This window comes from Primulina eburnea, chromosome 10, assembly GCF_022965805.1.
Source record: "Primulina eburnea isolate SZY01 chromosome 10, ASM2296580v1, whole genome shotgun sequence".
In the NCBI taxonomy this organism is placed as follows: domain Eukaryota; kingdom Viridiplantae; phylum Streptophyta; class Magnoliopsida; order Lamiales; family Gesneriaceae; genus Primulina; species Primulina eburnea.
The window spans coordinates 6,595,572-6,612,142 of NC_133110.1; the positions used below are offsets into that span (position 1 = coordinate 6,595,572).

Consider the following 16,571-nt stretch of genomic DNA (forward strand, 5'->3'; position numbering starts at 1 on the left):
ACAATCAGAAAAATTTTGCAAAAAAAAAAAAAAATGGTATGAGACCTAAACGAGTTATATCAGACGTTCAACACGTTGAAATTAAACATTTAAATTGTTATCATCATTTTTTGAATATAAATATTTATTATGTATATTTTTTCATCAACATGTTAAATTTCGTGTTATTGTTTTCAACTCAATGAACCATATGCACTTGTATTTGTGAAAATTTTAAAATGTTTAATGATTTTAGTGACTAATTTTTTGGTGTTTGTTATCCTACTTTTCATTTAGTTTTAACAAATTGTTATAACATTGTCAGTGGACATATTAAATACGTTAGTTCAATGTATTTATATCAAGAAAAATATTTTTTTTAGAAATCCAAAAATATTTTCATGTGCTTTTGTTTTAGATCCTACACTTACTTAATTAGATGGTTTATAAGAAATGTTAGCATTATATTATGATTCTTTAGACTCTATTGCGAAAATAATTATTATACTTCATTAATTTTGTTTTATATTAGAACTCATTTATATGATATTTATAATGAATATAATACGAAGTATGATGGACAAATTGTTCTACATGAAGCACAATCTATTATTACTAGTAATATCACTTCTAAACTTATTAAAATACAACTTTTATTAAGAGAATGTATGAAATATCCACTATGATCCTCAAGTTTCAGTTAGGAATTTGAAAACTATTTTACCACTATTTTTTATTTTGGTGATGCAAATGAAGATACTTTCGACATATTGCAATGAAGGTCGTAGAAAACACAAATGTATCCAATTTTTGGTGATATATTAGATGAGAAATTTAAAAGTCCAATATTTGCTCAATTATTGATCAAAAGTTGTTAGTCGAATACAAGATAGCAAAAGTGATGAAGACGAGGAAAACGATACTAAGATAACATATTTAGAATGTCAGATCTGTATATATGAGTGGGTCTCATGTGAGACCGTCTCACGGATCTTAATCGTGAGACGGGTCAACCCTACCCATATTCACAATTAAAAGTAATACTCCGAGCTTAAAAAATAATACTTTTTCATGGATGACCCAAATAAAAGATCTGTCTCACAAATAAAACATGTGAGACCGTCTCATACAAGTTTTTGCATGTATATATTCATTAAAACAAAATGGATTGAGGGCATTTTGGTCTATATGAACAACTTTTCCACTCACCAGCATCTTCATTCCCTACCGCTATTGCTTGGACTAAACTCAACTCAGCCCAAACCAAACATGCGTGCTATTCCCAACACTTCCTTCCTTAGCCACCACCACCCGGCCGCCATCTCCGCCGTCCTACGTTCCCTACGACACTGCATCCCCCTCGTTCCTCGATCTTTTTCATTAACTCCTATAGTGAGAGGGCAGTTAACTTCCGCATCATCAGCAGAGTTGGATATTGCTCGAACTGGCCGCTCCGCTTCAATTGCTTCCCCTCCTTCGAACTTGAATACTGCACAGAAAATTGACGTTAACCCACCAAAAGGGACTCGGGATTTCCCCCCGGAAGAAATGCGGCTCCGCAATTGGCTTTTTCAAAACTTCAGAGAGGTAAAGTTTGAGACTTTAAAAAGATTATTATGTAACTTGGGTAATTCAGTGGAGAGAGTAGCAAGATCGCTCCTTTATAGTTGTATGGTGGGGTGGTGGTGGTGATTCCCTTTTTATTGAATAATTCAACTTATGTTTAGATTTTGTAAAGGTATAAGTTTGGCTCCCAAAATACGTTAAGACGCGTCCTAGCCTTGTCCCAACTAAACTACTTGGTATGCTTCACGTTAACGTAATCTTCTTTGATGTTGGTGTGCTTTGATTGTGTATTTTTAGTTTCCAGATAAAAAAAAAGTACTTTATCTTGTATTGGCATTCAGTATCTAAGTTCTCGTTACTTTCTGGATTTAAAAGTAATACATTGGTTGAGTAGTACTCGTTACTTTCTAAGTTCTCGTTACATTCTAAGTTCTCGTTACTTTCTGGCTCTATAAATTTTGCCTAATGTTTTGGATGATTGTCTGTGTTCTGTTCAATAGTGGAAATGTGATTTGTGGTTATTTGGTACTCTAAAAAACTAACTGAGAAAATGAATTTTTGATTGGTTTGGAATGTAGGTCAAGGCACACCAAATTAAGCCAAACTATGTTTAGAACTTTTGGGATAATGTATTGCAGTTTAGAACTATTGCATTCTCCACTGGCATTGGATTTTGCCCTTAAATTGCTGTGGCCGCACAGAATTTCTCTGCCTGTGAAAGAATTTCACTTTTAAGTCATAGCATGTATAAAACTATACTATAAGTTATTTTCTTTCTAGGTGGTTGAAGAATGCATTAGCAGAGAACAGAGAGCTTTTTTTTTCTTGTTTGTCAATCAGTGAAATGGTTTCCTGACAACACAAGAAAGTTCTTGTCAATAACTCTATAATGCATGGGTATGGATACATGGACATGGATTATGGATACGACAAATATGAATTTGGGATACAACCATTACAAAAAATTTAGCACATATATATGCATTGTCTCATCTCATTTGCTAGACACTTGTTACCCTGCACCCCATGGGTGCAGGGTATTCTTGGGCGCCAGCCAGTTGGCGGCCAGCTGTGTTTTTCTTCTTTTTTTTATTTTTTTTTAAAAAATTTAAAGAACAAAATCAGGAGAACATGGTCATTATCCACGCCCAAAAATTCAGATTTTTCTTTGGTGTCGAAGAGAACAAGGCCATAAATGGGTGCCGGTTTATTTCAACCATGTATTTTCTGCAGGAATGTCAAGTAGTCAGAGATCTGAAAGTTCACATGCATTTTTCAAGAGCTACGTCTGTAGCAAGAACTCGTTGATGGATTTTATAATTCGCTTCAATAAGGCACTTCGACACCAAAGAAAAATCTGAATTTTTGGGCGTGGATAATGGCCATGTTCTCTTGATTTTGTTCTTTAAATTTAAAAAAAAATAAAATAAAAAGAAAAACACAGCTGGCGGCCAGCTGTCTTTTTCTTATTTTTTTTATTTTTTATTTTTGAAAAAATTAAAGAGCAAAATCAGGAGAACATGGTCATTATCCACGCCCAAAAATTCATATTTTTCTTTGGTGTCGAAGAGAACAGGGCCATAAGTGGGTGCCGGCTTATTTCAACCATGTATTTTCTGCAGGAATGTCAAGTAGTCAGATATCTGAAAGTTCACATGCATTTTTCAAGAGCTACGTCTGTAGCAAGAACTCATTAATGGATTTTATAATTCGTTTCAATAAGGCACTTCGACACCAAAGAAAAATCTGAATTTTTGGGCGTGGATAATGGCCATGTTCTCTTGATTTTGTTCTTTAAATTTTAAAAAAAATAAAAATAAAAAGAAAAACACAGAGCTGGCGCCCAAGAATACCCTGCACCTCATGGGTGCAGGGTAACAATGAGACTTGTTACCCTGCACCCATGGATGCAGGGTATTCTTGGGCGCCAGCACAGCTTGTGGCCAGCTGTGTTTTTTTTTTCTTTTTTTTTGAAAAAATTAAAGAACAAAAGCAGGAGAACATGGTCATTATCCACGCTCAAAAATTCAGATTTTTCTTTGGTGTCGAAGAGAACAGGGCCATAAGTGGGTGCCGGCTTATTTCAACCATTTATTTTCTGCAGGAATGTCAGGTAGTCAGAGATCTGAAAGTTCACATGCATTTTTCAAGAGCTACGTCTGTAGCAAAAACTCATTGATGGATTTTATAATTCGTTTCAATAAGGCACTTCGACACCAAAGAAAAATCTGAATTTTTGGGCGTGAATAATGGTCATGTTCTCTTGATTTTGTTCTTTAAATTTTTTTAAAAAATAAAAATAAAAAGAAAAACACAGCTGGCCGCCAGCTGTGCTGGCTCCCAAGAATACACTGCACCCATGATACGTATACATATATATATATATACATATATATATATATATATATATATATGTATTATGTTTATATATAGATAGATAGATGGATAAAACAAAATACATTATATCATAAAAAGAAAAAATTCTTGATATTTTGTCACAATGTCTACCCCTATTCACACCGTATCATATCCAATGAGTACTATAGACGATTCATGGCCATCTCCATAATATCTGTATATCATAGCAATGTAGAGCATTTTATCACTTCAGCGGTTATCCTTTATATGCAATCTTTGGTACACATTCCTGACACCTAACCTAATTGGTGTAGGTGTAAAATAGAGGTTTAAAGGTCTCTAGCAGCCTCTAAGCCGATTTCACTCTTATTGTTTGTCAAAAAGATAATATGCTTGGTTTTTTGTTTTCTAATGTTAAATTGTTGCCTCAAAGTTTTCATGGATTGTTGGATGTTTTAGGTTTCACAATCATTCGGCTTCGAAGAGATTGATTTTCCGGTTCTAGAATCAGAAGCATTGTTCATAAGGAAAGCTGGGGAGGAGATCAGAGACCAGGTTTATTTCCTATTTTTTGTGTGCTCATTTCTTGTGTACCATTCATGTTGTAGAATTGTGAATATGAAATGGAGTAGTGAAGACCAAATGCAAGTGAAACTGGAAGCTGACGCTCAAGTATCTTTTTTCATTGAATGGATTAAGCTTTACTGCTTTGAAGATCGGGGAAACCGCAGAGTTGCATTAAGGCCTGAACTTACTCCTTCTTTGGCGAGGCTTGTCATACAGAAAGGGTAAGTTATAACGCGACATTCTTTGGCAAGTCCAAGTTTACTTGTATATATATAAATTGTCCAAAGAATATTTATGTGTATACTATGATTTTTGTATCCAGGTACTGCATCCAGATTTTGATCTCCATGTTTTTTTCTGTTCAGAAAATCTGTTTCTCTTCCACTAAAATGGTTTACTATTGGGCAATGCTGGCGGTATGAGCGAATGACTAGAGGTCGTCGTCGCGAGCATTATCAATGGAACATGGATATTATTGGTGTATCAGATGTTACAGTATGTCTACTGAATTTATATATTGTGTTTTCTATAGTTATCCCTTTCATTGAAATTCACATATACACAGCCATACTCTTTATAGACTTGAAGAAAATTTTGACTTTCAATTTTTTGTGCCTTGTTTGTTTCGATGAGCAGCCTATATTTCTAAAATTGTTAAGCTAACTCTTACTGCTCTCTTTTATCCCGACATTGTATGCCCTTTACCATGGAAGTACCACCATTTCTTCTTTTGAACATTTTAAATTTTTAACATAATCCTCTGTTTTAAGAACCGTCTCTTCTGTCCTATGTTACAAATAACAAATTTCATCCACTTTTCTTTTTTTTTCCTATCAATTTCAAGTCGAGGTGAAGGTATTGACATACCTTTTGATTACTTCATAATCTCTTTTACCTACAGAAATGGTGACCATCTACATATACATGTTGGTGATTCTACACATTAATTTTCATGTTTTTGAATTGGATAAGTTTGTAATTTTGCGAGTGATGTTTCTTTAGGCTGAAGCAGAGCTGATTTCTTCTATTGTCACCTTTTTCAAGCGCATTGGTATCACGGCATCAGATGTTGGGTTTAAAGTTTCTAGTCGAAAGGTTTGAAGATAGACATATACTTTATAATCGTATGCTTGTTTTATCAGACTAGCAATTCATGATATTGAAATTAAGTGAAGTTGCTAAAATAATCATACAACTTTAGTCCATGGGGAGCATTGATACATGTCCTTTTTTTTGTCATTTGTTTGGCGATCTACAGGTTTTGCAAGAAGTATTGAGACGCTATTCTGTACCAGAAAGTTCTTTTGGTAGGGTTTGTGTAATTATAGATAAGGTTAGCTCGATATTCTGACATCTAATCATCATTTATAGCAATTTACCATTGAAAAATAATCAGTAGAATGCTTCATTATTTCTCTTGTCTTAACCTGTTCACCCTCTCTCTCTCTCTCTCTCTCATTGTTCATGCTAAATTCCGTTCTCTTGTTTTCTCCGGTCTATGTTTCTTCTTATTTGTTTACTATTTTTCGTTTATAACAGATTGAAAAGATTCCAATTGATGATATCAAGAAGGAGTTGAGATCTACCGAGCTATCAGATGAGGTTATTGAGGAGCTATTGCAAATCCTCTCAGTAAAATCTTTGCCAAAATTGGAAGGTTAACATTGCTTTTGAAGTCTATCACACTATCTTGACTCGGCTAATTTGTGGTCTGGATGGTTTGTTGCCAATCAGTAGGAAAGGGGAAGGGAAATCCCTTGATTTGTGTCTTTATCTGGCTATGTCATTGTAATGATGAACATCATCCAACTTGAAATGGGTTTTTTAATATTTTGAAAAGAGAGAATCTTTTGTAACTACATTGGAATGTTTCAGACTTTAGCTAAGAACGTCATGCTAGTATACCTATTTAGGTGCTATGACTATCCGTAGTCATGTTTTGACTGGTGCGAGTATAGTTGAATTAATATATTTTTTTATATGTTTGTGTAGAGCCGCACACTTAATTTTCAGTTATTCTACTGAGAAGAATCACCATACTAATATCTTCTTGTCACGGTACAACTGCTGCAGAGAAACTTGGGGATTCAGTGGAAGCAATTGCTGAACTGAAGAAACTATTTTCACTTGCTGAGAACTATGGTTTCTCTGAGTGGATTCAATTTGATGCGTCCATTGTACGTGGTTTGGCCTACTATACTGGAATTGTTTTTGAGGTAAAATTCCACAGATTCCACAAATGTTAATAGGTAAATGCATGGATGTGGATATTCCATTTATAGGGTGTATATATTGAGTATTTTGAGAATCTTGTTGAGTCCGGAGGTGCACAGCAGCATGAATATTGTCATTTTGTTGATCACATATTTCACTTTTATATCGTGGGATAAAGCAAGTACAGAATGTGGTAATTGTGGGATGGAATGTAGATTGTTCTTTGGTATTAATATGCGACCTTCATTCACATATGCAGGGATTTGATCGAGAGGGAAAGCTGCGAGCAATTTGTGGCGGTGGGCGATATGACAGATTGCTCTCAACCTTTGGAGGTGATGACATTCCAGCATGTGGCTTTGGTTTCGGAGATGCTGTTGTAATAGAAGTGAGTAAATTCTTTGATCACTGCATTATAGTCAATATACTGTATAAAAGCATTGTTGGCGTTAGTGGTCCACACTTAACTGTTGCATTAAACTATACAGACCATCTTTCTTGAATTTATTTGTTTTTCAACCCTCCAAACCTTTGATTTTGTGTGTGATTTAGCTGCTAAAGGAGAGACAACTTCTACCGGAACTTAACCTCCAGGTTGAAAACATCATCTGCTCGTTGGATCCAGATCTGCAAGGCGCAGCATCTGCAGTTGCTGCTAAACTCAGGGAAAATGGTCAAGGTGTTGACTTGGTGTTGGAAAATAAACCTCTCAAATGGTACATGATTTTACACTAATTACCTTAAGCTTCTTGTTATCATGTACTTCTGATCCGAGAATCCGACAACCCCCTAAAATCTGTGTAATGCCCTCGAGTCTCTGAGTATGTTTGAAGTCTGTCACAGGAAAACTTAATGAGTGGAGTCTGAACTTCAATTATTTTTAGTAGTGTACGTTGATTCTGGAATCGACTGATGCTCAATCCCTCTCCTTGCTCGATGGGACATGGCATCAGTCCCAGTACCACATCAATTAGCCTGATGGTTTCCACAATTATGTGGGTCAAATTTACTGTATCCGGTATCTGTATGTAGTTACCAGAGATTTTTTCGTTTGCTTGATAATTTTGCAGGGTATTTAAAAGGGCAGCACGAATAAATGCTCGAAGGCTTGTACTGGTAGGGAATGATGAGTGGCAAAAGGGTATGGTTAAAGTCAAGATTCTTGCATCTGGAGAACAGTACGAGGTCAAAGTCGACGATCTTGAGTGACGTATCTTGGTTTCACCTAAAAAAATTTTGAGCACGAGTGAGCATCCCTCTTCCCTCCATCGACGAATTGAAGCAATTAAGTCTGGATTAGTATGAGTTGCCAAATGGCCGAATTTGCACATTGATGTGATTATTTCATAGAAATGGCAAAGTATTTTAGCTCATCTGTAAATTTGATGTGCTTTTCGGTACTTGATTATTTAATAAATATTGTCTTTATTTTTTTATATATAAAAAACATGGTATATGATTTATTGACTACTTTATTTCTCCTCCTCTTCACTTCATTTCTTCACAGTGATTAGGATAATGGCTATGGTTTCTAAATTTTTGTTGTTTTTATGCCTAAATTTCGGGTACCTGAAAATTGGGGAATGGTCTTTAACCCGACCTGATAACCTCGCCTCAAGAACGAGAGAAAAAAACCCCTTCTTATTTTTTTTAATCTTCGGGAGAAAATCTGGATCCTTACAATTGAAAATAAGAGATGCCCGAGACGGGTCTTGTAGCCCAGTGGTCTCATCTTGTCAGATTAGTTGACTCTCTTCTCCGGGTTCGATTTCCCATCTCCGCGTGTGTTGAAATAAAAAAAGAAAAGAAAATAAGAGATGCCCGCCAACTTAAATAAGCCTAGCCTCTCATGGCAAATTCTTCAACCGTCTCACAACATTCCTCCTCAAATATCTCTTGTTAAAAATAAAATTGAATTCAACTTATTTTATATGATCATTTGTGAGTCGTTCACGAACTTTAATAATTTATTTATATATTACATGTATATTTATACGTCTCGAATATTATTCTCGCGTAATAGTTCAAATGACTAATAAACATATTCGATTCTTTCGAGTTGAGCTCCAAATCAGTCTCTAATTCAAACTGAATTCAAAATTACAATCTTTGAACTGATTCAAACTTTCGATATTTTAATCATTTGAGTTTCACTAAAAATAAAGTAATTTAATACAACTAATATATATTTTTATATTCCATTATAATTCACATAAAGGATAAATTGGTCATTTGGACGAAGAAACCTTTACTTGTTGAGTGTGGTTTTAGGCGGCGGAGGAAAAAGGGCAACAAGTCAGTATTGTTGCGTCCTTCAGACTCGGATCTCATTAATTTACTAAAAAAGCCCCGTCCTATTCCCCAAAATTCCATACCCTATCTTGTATCATTTTCTCACTCATTCTCAAGAATCTTTATTTGTAAGACGGGTCAATTCTACCAATATTCACAATAAAAAGTAATACTCTTAGTATAAAAAGTAATATTTTTTCATGGATTACCCAAATAAAATATCCGTCTCACAAAATACGATCCGTAAGACCGTTTCACATAAGTTTTTGTCTTAAATCTGATTTCCAGAGAAAACATACATGTTTATCTTTGTTTCTTCCACCTCATTTTTCAAATTCATAAATTTATAATTTTAAATTCTTGTTTTTATTTAGTTTCGAATAAATATTACATTGCATGTTATATTTCAATCCAATATAGTTTTAAGTCACCTCTATCATATGGGCTAATTTTTCCTCCAAAAAATACTTAAGTCACCTCCATCAACTAGATTATTAGGTTAACTTCGGGAACTACGTTATGGAAAATTATAATTCTTTTGGGTATATATTTAATTTATATATAAATTTTTATATACAAAGTAATTTGCAATACGTAATGAATTCTCCCAAGGTGCTATTATTGGTCTTTTGTGATGGTCTCATACATTAATATCTCTTATATATGTTAACATCGTCCATATTTGAAATGCAAACTAAAAGTTTTTGCAAAAAATTAATTTTTTTTAATGATTAGATATTAGATTGGTCTCACAAAATTAACTCATGCGACAATCTTTTAATCAATCCTCAGTTCCATTGCTACCGCGGGCTTTGAGCATTTTTCGTGATGCAAACTAATACTTTTGACATAAAAATAATATTTTTTAATGATTGGATAAGAGAATCGTCTCACAAGATTAATTCATGAGACACTTTTAAGAAATCCTCGGTTTTCTTTGCTATCGCAGGCTGTACGCATTTTTTTGTGTATATGTGATTCAATTTAAGTTTTTTTAGAAACATATTAATTAATTTCTAAATATTTCTTGACATTCGTGCCCCTAGGGCAGCCTGCCCTAGTTACTTGAAATAAAGAACAAAGTCAAACACGGGTTTATATGTTATCATTTGACCAGAATTCTAGTGTTGAAAGTACAATATCAAATAAGTACAGGGGTGCTGGAGCAATATTCCATTATGTCTTGAAAAGGCTATGGACAAAAGGAAGATGCTCTCAAAAGTGGAAAAATGCTTGAGATGAAAATGACGCATTGCTTGGAACAATCTGAACGTCACGTCTCCAAATGATGCGTAAATATTTTTTTTTTTAAAGAATCTTATAGGCCCTTGAATATTGTGCTTGACAAGAAGGTCTTCTTGGTGCGGGAGAAATTTCCAGATAAAAACGGTAAATTTTGGAATTTTTTTAGTCGGATTCTATATTTAGAGCCATCAAATGGGCTTTTTAGTAAGTTCTTGGTAGTTGAAAAGATCAGATTTTTGTCTTTTTACCTCCAGAATACTTGATCTTGGACTGCCTGAAAATAGCTGTTGTAAGCATCAGTCTCGGTTTCCTTGTTATTTTTGAGCATCTTTTCGAGGTTTTGCGAGAAGGGTTTACACTCTGCACTCCACAGGGTTGTGTTTATGGCGACTTTGGTGCATTTGGAAAGTTTGATTTGATTTGTGTACTGACTGGGATTTGGTCTTTGTGCTAATTTTCCTGTCGGCTTTCAAATATTCACAAATTTCTTGGCCGAAAAAGATTGGAGATTGTCACCTCGTTTTTCGGGTTTGAGAAACTGAGGAGGTGGGTGATGATTTATGGCTGGTACAACGATAAAAATTGGTGCAGAGGATAATAATAAAAGAAGAAGTGCAACTTCTGTGATGCCAAGCTTCTTCTCTCAGACGCCAGTTTCAAATCCCATGTAATATTTCTCTGTTGTATTCCATCTCTCTCTCTCTCTCTAACTGTTGGTCCGTAGGCGAATATGTGATCTGTGAAATTTATTGCTACGTCAAGTTCTTGCCTATCCTTTATTGGAAATCATCGTTGTATAATTTGCATTTATTAGGAAAAAGTACAAGATTTAGGCGGGCGAAAATTTATTTTTCCGTGGATTGAATATGAAAATCGATTATTTGTGACAGTACCCCCTTTTTAAACAGACCATTAGTTTGAGTTCGACTGAACTGCACATTCTTTGAATCCAATATTTGATCTAATTTGGTTGAAGATTTTCAAGATTGGACAAATCTTCAATTCTTGTACATTTGTAATAATAGAATAATAACCAAGTAGTTCATCCGGCTGATGTACTATCGAATTGAGTTAAAAAGTGGTTGAAAAGGGGAAAAGGAGTTACAAGGATGTAGTTTTAGTTGTATTTTGTCCACTATTATTGAAACATTTAATGCTAATTAGTTGTGCTTATATTGAATTTCATGTATGATTGTTGGTCACGCAAAGCTTTTGTTGTGCTTGTACCAGCATTTACTTGTTGGAGTTGGTTCAGTAACAAATACAGTTAAAGAAACCTAAAGGAGGTCCTGATCCATGTAAAAAGTAAAACTAGAAAGAAGCTAATTGTGATGACGTACTTTTGTAGGCTATTAGTCCAAAAGAAGAACCTAAATGAACTTACTAATCATTCTCATTGTTTCTCAGAGAACTAGTGCCCGTGCTCGATTGTGGCATTTTTCATGCTTATGATGTATGAAAGGTCTTTTTGAATTCCCTATGTTTGTGTTCGAGTTCATTAGCTTACGAGAAGTGTACCTTGTGGATTGCAGGGGTACAGAAGCTAATGCAACACAATCTTCACGACTTTTAGATTATGGGGTCCTTGAGCAATATTTGGGATTTCGTGTCGGAGATTCCAGTGGTATCAGCCAAATTAAGTCTGATGAATTTAGTTGTCTTTGTAGGTTGTTATTTGGTTTTTGTCAAGTTTGCTCAGTTTTATTCGGATCACAATTCTTGTTTCCAAACTTATACGCTGTGCATTGTTACCTTTAAAACATGGAAGTTCGTTGAGCCTTTAGCTATGGGAAAGTTGAAGGTGCCATTATTAAGTTATAGATTTGAAGTTGTTCAAAATTTTAATCCGGAGTGTAATCTGGCTTCACTGACAAGCAGAACGTAATCTCACAAACATTTTCTCCATATCTGTAAATCGGGGTTTTTTTTAAAGCAGCAAACAGAGCCACTTATGTTTGGACGTAACAGGGAAATTGTGCATTTAAGTGGTTTTTTGAAGTAAAGCCAATCAAAAGCCACTTTTTTCAAAAAATGCAGTTTTAAAAAATAAATTTTTAAAAAATCCAAATGTTTTTCTGTTGTCAGAATTTTGTCTTTCATCCAAGCAAGTTGTTTTATTGTTAGGTCCGAGATTTACTTCGACTGTGGATGGCCGACTATCAAGCTCTGATCTCCATTCTCAAGCATTCAATATGGTAAGTATCACTTACCTAAGGGCTTTGTTCAAATGCTTTATTATTCATGGAATTGATTGTTCAGATTGTGATGTGTTTTATATTTCGAATGTCTAGACTCATCCTTCAACCAGCACGCTTCTCCCTGGATCTCAAGCAATGCAATTTCATAAGTCGCTGGCACCAATGCCGAATATAGTTTCTGCATCTAGTGCTCAGCATGAGAACTGGGGAGATTCCAACATGACTGATTCCAGCTCCCACACGGATACTTCGACAGATGTGGAACCCAGGGATAAAAATCTACAGGTGGGTTGTCTTTAAACAATCTCCCAGTTAACGTGCCTGAAATTTGAGTTTATTGGTGCATGTTCATTAATTTCTTTACTCTGCATTTGTGATTGCACATTCATGCTTGTGGTGCAGTTTGAAATGGGTCAATCTGCAGCTGTGGTGATCTCCGATTACACGGATAAGTCAGAAGAAAGAACCCAAGATCAAAAGGTGTTCCGTTTTTGCACAAGTTTTTATTTTAGCAAGTGCATGTTAACTTCCTTATTTGATTCTTGTGAAATTCTCTAATGTTCAGACACAGCGAAGGCTTGCACAAAATCGTGAAGCTGCAAGAAAAAGCAGATTGAGGAAGAAAGTGCGTTTGTTATTTTAGCTCGTTCTTGGTATTTCATCGCTTAAGAATCGAGGTATCGTTGTGGAAATCCTAGATCAATAAAGTTATAATTTTTATGGGTTCCAGGCATATGTTCAGCAGCTGGAGAATAGTCGTCTGAAGTTAACACAACTAGAGCAGGAAGTGCAGCGAGCACGGCAGCAGGGTGTATTTATTGCAAGCACAGCAGATCAATCTCATGCGGGGAGTGCCAATGGTAGGATTCTTTGGGCTAACTTACACAAATACCCACTGAAGAAGATCAACACATTGAAAGCTTCCTACGACAGGGAGGGTGTAAATGTAATATTAGCTGGTTCTCATCGACTAATCAAAACCAAATCTTAACGTGTCTTATTTTCCAGGGGCGCTCGCTTTTGATGCAGAATATGCACGGTGGATGGAAGAGCAGAATCGGCACATAAATGAGCTGCGGACTGCAGTCAATTCACGCACAAATGATGCAGAGCTTCGTAATATTGTCAACAATGTGATCACACACTTTAACGATGTTTTCAGGCTGCAAGGTAACGCTGCCAAGGCAGATGTATTTCACATATTATTAGGAATGTGGAAGACGCCAGCCGAAAGGTGTTTTCTGTGGATTGGTGGATTCCGTCCATCAGAACTCCTCAAGGTATATTAAATTTTGACGCCAACAAAATTATGATCGATGCGATGAAAAAGGATATTATTATGTGGAAACAAAATCATAAGCGATGATAACGTTCAGGTTTTGATACTGGTTTGTGATGTGATGTTGCAGCTTCTTGTGAACCAACTCGAGCCACTAACAGAGCAGCAATTGACTGGTATATTCAATTTGCAGCAATCTTCTCATCAAGCCGAAGATGCTCTTTCGCAAGGTATGGATGCATTGCAGCAATCTATAGCCGAGACGCTGGCCACTGGTTCCTCTGGATCCCAAGGTTCGTCTGGAAACGTCGCTAATTACATGGGACAGATGGCGATGGCCATGGGAAAGTTGGGAAGTCTCGAAGGTTTTATTCGACAGGTAATATATCTTCCCCATGAATATATGCACAATCTTGGGATATCCGACGGTATCGTGTCGATGTAATATACCAAATGCCAAAGTCCGTTCATTGCGTCAAGTAGGAGGGTAATTAGTGCTACCCAATCATCCCCCTACCAACAAAAACTCAGTGTATCGAACACGCAAAGATGCTCCAACACAAACTGTTTGTATCGAATGCCTACCATGGTGCGGAAAATAATAGGATGAGGTAATTATGTCACTCTTATGTTTTGAACTACGTAGGAGCCGAAGCTGAGCCATTCGATCATTGTGTCACATGGCCGGGCGGCCACCTAGGACAGTGAGAAACAATGGTTGCTACACAATGTATCCTCGTACAACATTTTATTTCTACTGACGACGGATCTTCTTATTTCTAACCATTGTGTTTTGTTCCTACATTTGTAGGCTGACAACCTGCGGCAGCAAACTCTACAACAAATGCATCGTGTATTAACAACCAAACAATCAGCCCGCGCACTTCTCTTAATAAATGACTATTTTTCGAGGCTCCGTGCCCTCAGTTCTCTTTGGCTCGCTAGGCCACAAGAATGATGATCTCCCCTTGACGATAGAATGTCTTTGGCACGTTAAAGGAGATCAAAAGTCTAGAATTACGACTCCATGGTAGCTGGCGAGGGATATCGATAGGCGGATGCTTTGTGAAATATGGTTTAAGATCGTTGCCATGCATAGTTTCTTCGGCCACGTCAAATTACTGGTTAGGTGGTGTATTCTGATTCTAAAGTTTGTAGAACAAGAAGCAATTATAGGTATTTAGGAGGAAGATTAGGTGACATATGTTATAAAGAAAATTAAATAATTCAAAATAATGATCTGCTTATACTATGTTTTTATACATATAATTTACATTGATTTCATCTATATACATATATATATATATATATATATATATATATATATATATATCATAAACGAACAGGAAATAAATTACGATGTGTATCGGAAGTTAGTATTGTGCTCAGGTGTTGTCAACATCAGTAAACAACATATATCGAAAATTAATTATTAACGCATAAATATACAACTAAGTTGCCACATATGTAAATATGTACAACTACGAATATTTGAGTCACTTTTCAGTGCAAAAATTCAATAAAAAAATATGTTAATCGTTTATATTAAATAATACTATTGAGATTAATAAATCAAATTTCTATACACTCCAAAAATTAAAATACATCAAAAACTCAAACTAAATACTAGATGCATAAAACAAAAAGCGTATTATTTAAAACCAAACGAAATCATTCTTCACCCAACACTTCATGCAATGTTGTTCTTCGAGTGTCGTCAACACCAATCAGAAACACGGTAAGTATGTGAATCAATCACACAAATTGTTCACACGGGAATCTTCAACTCTGAACTCTGTGTATGTTCGGAAAGACTCCAGCAACTGCGTGCATCTCTTCTCCGAATATTTCGTACATATACTTCCTCATATCTTAACCTAATTATCTTCCCATAAAAATCAATCCTACAAATATGGAAACACGAGTTTAATATGGATAAAACTATATTCAAACTTAAGATAATTTGTCTAGGTATAAATATCAAAAATAAATTATGTAGGATAAATACCAAAATTAGATTATGTCAAAAAAGTTTAGAAATGCAAAACACTTATTTTTCATATTATATAAAAGATAAAATTAATTAAAATAAAATATTTTTTCTATATATAGGTGTGATTAAATATCCCTCTAAAAAGGTGTGATAATTTATAATTATTGAATTATGATCATGATAAAATTTTATATGGACCATAATATCTTTGAATTTTCTTCTTCAATATAATATGAAAATTAAAATTAGTGAAAATTTAATAATTAATTTAATATTTAAATTTTTATTATATTTTTTTATAAATTAGTTTCATATTTTTTTATTATTTTCAATCATCTTAAAGAAAATAAATTATAATACAAATTTATCTTAAATTAAATTTTTTTAAATATATAATCTTGTGAATTAATTCTTTTATGAAAATAAATATTTATTAAATTTTAATTTATTTTGTTTAATGATTACGTAATATTTTCAAATATATTTCTAATAAATATATTTAAATTAATTTTAATAAATATAAATTATAATTATAAATATTTAATTATCTATCTAATTATTTTAAAAATATATATTTAATTAACACTTAAAGCATTTTGATCATTACAATAAAATTTACAAAATTAATCCATCATTTTAAAATCATACCAAACACCATGTTATTTATCTCACAGTACTATTAATCCATATATCTCATTTTTCAATCACTCTAATTACTAATAATTTACTTATCTCATCACACGCACCAAACCGAAATATAGTTTTCATATAATTGCCCATTAATCTCTATATGTATATTTGTTTCCACCCATTGAACTTGAATGGATCCACTTATCCGTACGTTTGATGGTGACTCCTGTCGTAGGTTTTTTTTTATTGA

At 34.5% G+C, this 16,571-nt stretch overlaps 2 protein-coding genes across 7 annotated transcripts; both read left to right on the plus strand.

Moving 5' to 3' along the window:
• Nucleotides 1-1,190: 1,190 nt before the first annotated feature.
• LOC140802948 (histidine--tRNA ligase, chloroplastic/mitochondrial) lies at nt 1,191-8,168 on the plus strand. Its single transcript, XM_073158569.1, has 11 exons — nt 1,191-1,566; nt 4,363-4,458; nt 4,603-4,691; nt 4,836-4,965; nt 5,473-5,565; nt 5,729-5,803; nt 6,010-6,127; nt 6,544-6,686; nt 6,944-7,072; nt 7,237-7,400; nt 7,755-8,168. The coding sequence occupies exons 1-11, from the start codon at nt 1,249-1,251 to the stop codon at nt 7,891-7,893; spliced, it is 1,494 nt and encodes a 497-aa protein (XP_073014670.1). The 5' UTR covers nt 1,191-1,248; the 3' UTR covers nt 7,894-8,168.
• A 2,023-nt stretch (nt 8,169-10,191) lies between these two features.
• LOC140802949 (transcription factor TGA2.3-like) lies at nt 10,192-14,958 on the plus strand. 6 transcript variants are annotated; one of them, XM_073158574.1, is made up of 11 exons: nt 10,192-10,365; nt 10,476-10,888; nt 11,754-11,857; nt 12,346-12,416; nt 12,513-12,704; nt 12,822-12,899; nt 12,985-13,044; nt 13,150-13,279; nt 13,428-13,699; nt 13,892-14,077; nt 14,510-14,958. In XM_073158574.1, exons 2-11 carry the CDS (start codon nt 10,782-10,784, stop codon nt 14,654-14,656), a joined length of 1,347 nt encoding a protein of 448 aa, XP_073014675.1. In that variant the 5' UTR covers nt 10,192-10,365; nt 10,476-10,781; the 3' UTR covers nt 14,657-14,958. The 6 variants fall into 6 exon arrangements, with proteins under 6 accessions (XP_073014675.1, XP_073014674.1, XP_073014671.1 ...); XM_073158573.1 differs by having other exon boundaries at nt 10,196-10,365; nt 11,754-11,845; nt 13,829-14,077; nt 14,510-14,956; XM_073158570.1 differs by having other exon boundaries at nt 10,197-10,365; nt 13,829-14,077; nt 14,510-14,956.
• The last annotated feature ends 1,613 nt before the right edge of the window (nt 14,959-16,571 follow it).

What these genes read in the sequence shown, in the direction of transcription:
- LOC140802948 (XM_073158569.1), top strand. Translation starts at nt 1,249, where the DNA reads ATGCGTGCTATTCCCAACACTTCCTTCCTTAGCCACCACCACCCGGCC. An exon ending in TTTTTCAAAACTTCAGAGAG is followed by an intron (nt 1,567 to 4,362) that starts GTAAAGTTTGAG and finishes TGGATGTTTTAG; the next exon opens with GTTTCACAATCATTCGGCTT. An exon ending in GGGAGGAGATCAGAGACCAG is followed by an intron (nt 4,459 to 4,602) that starts GTTTATTTCCTA and finishes GAATGGATTAAG; the next exon opens with CTTTACTGCTTTGAAGATCG.
- LOC140802949 (XM_073158570.1), top strand. Translation starts at nt 10,782, where the DNA reads ATGGCTGGTACAACGATAAAAATTGGTGCAGAGGATAATAATAAAAGA. An exon ending in CCAGGGATAAAAATCTACAG is followed by an intron (nt 12,705 to 12,821) that starts GTGGGTTGTCTT and finishes CTTGTGGTGCAG; the next exon opens with TTTGAAATGGGTCAATCTGC. An exon ending in TCATGCGGGGAGTGCCAATG is followed by an intron (nt 13,280 to 13,427) that starts GTAGGATTCTTT and finishes CTTATTTTCCAG; the next exon opens with GGGCGCTCGCTTTTGATGCA.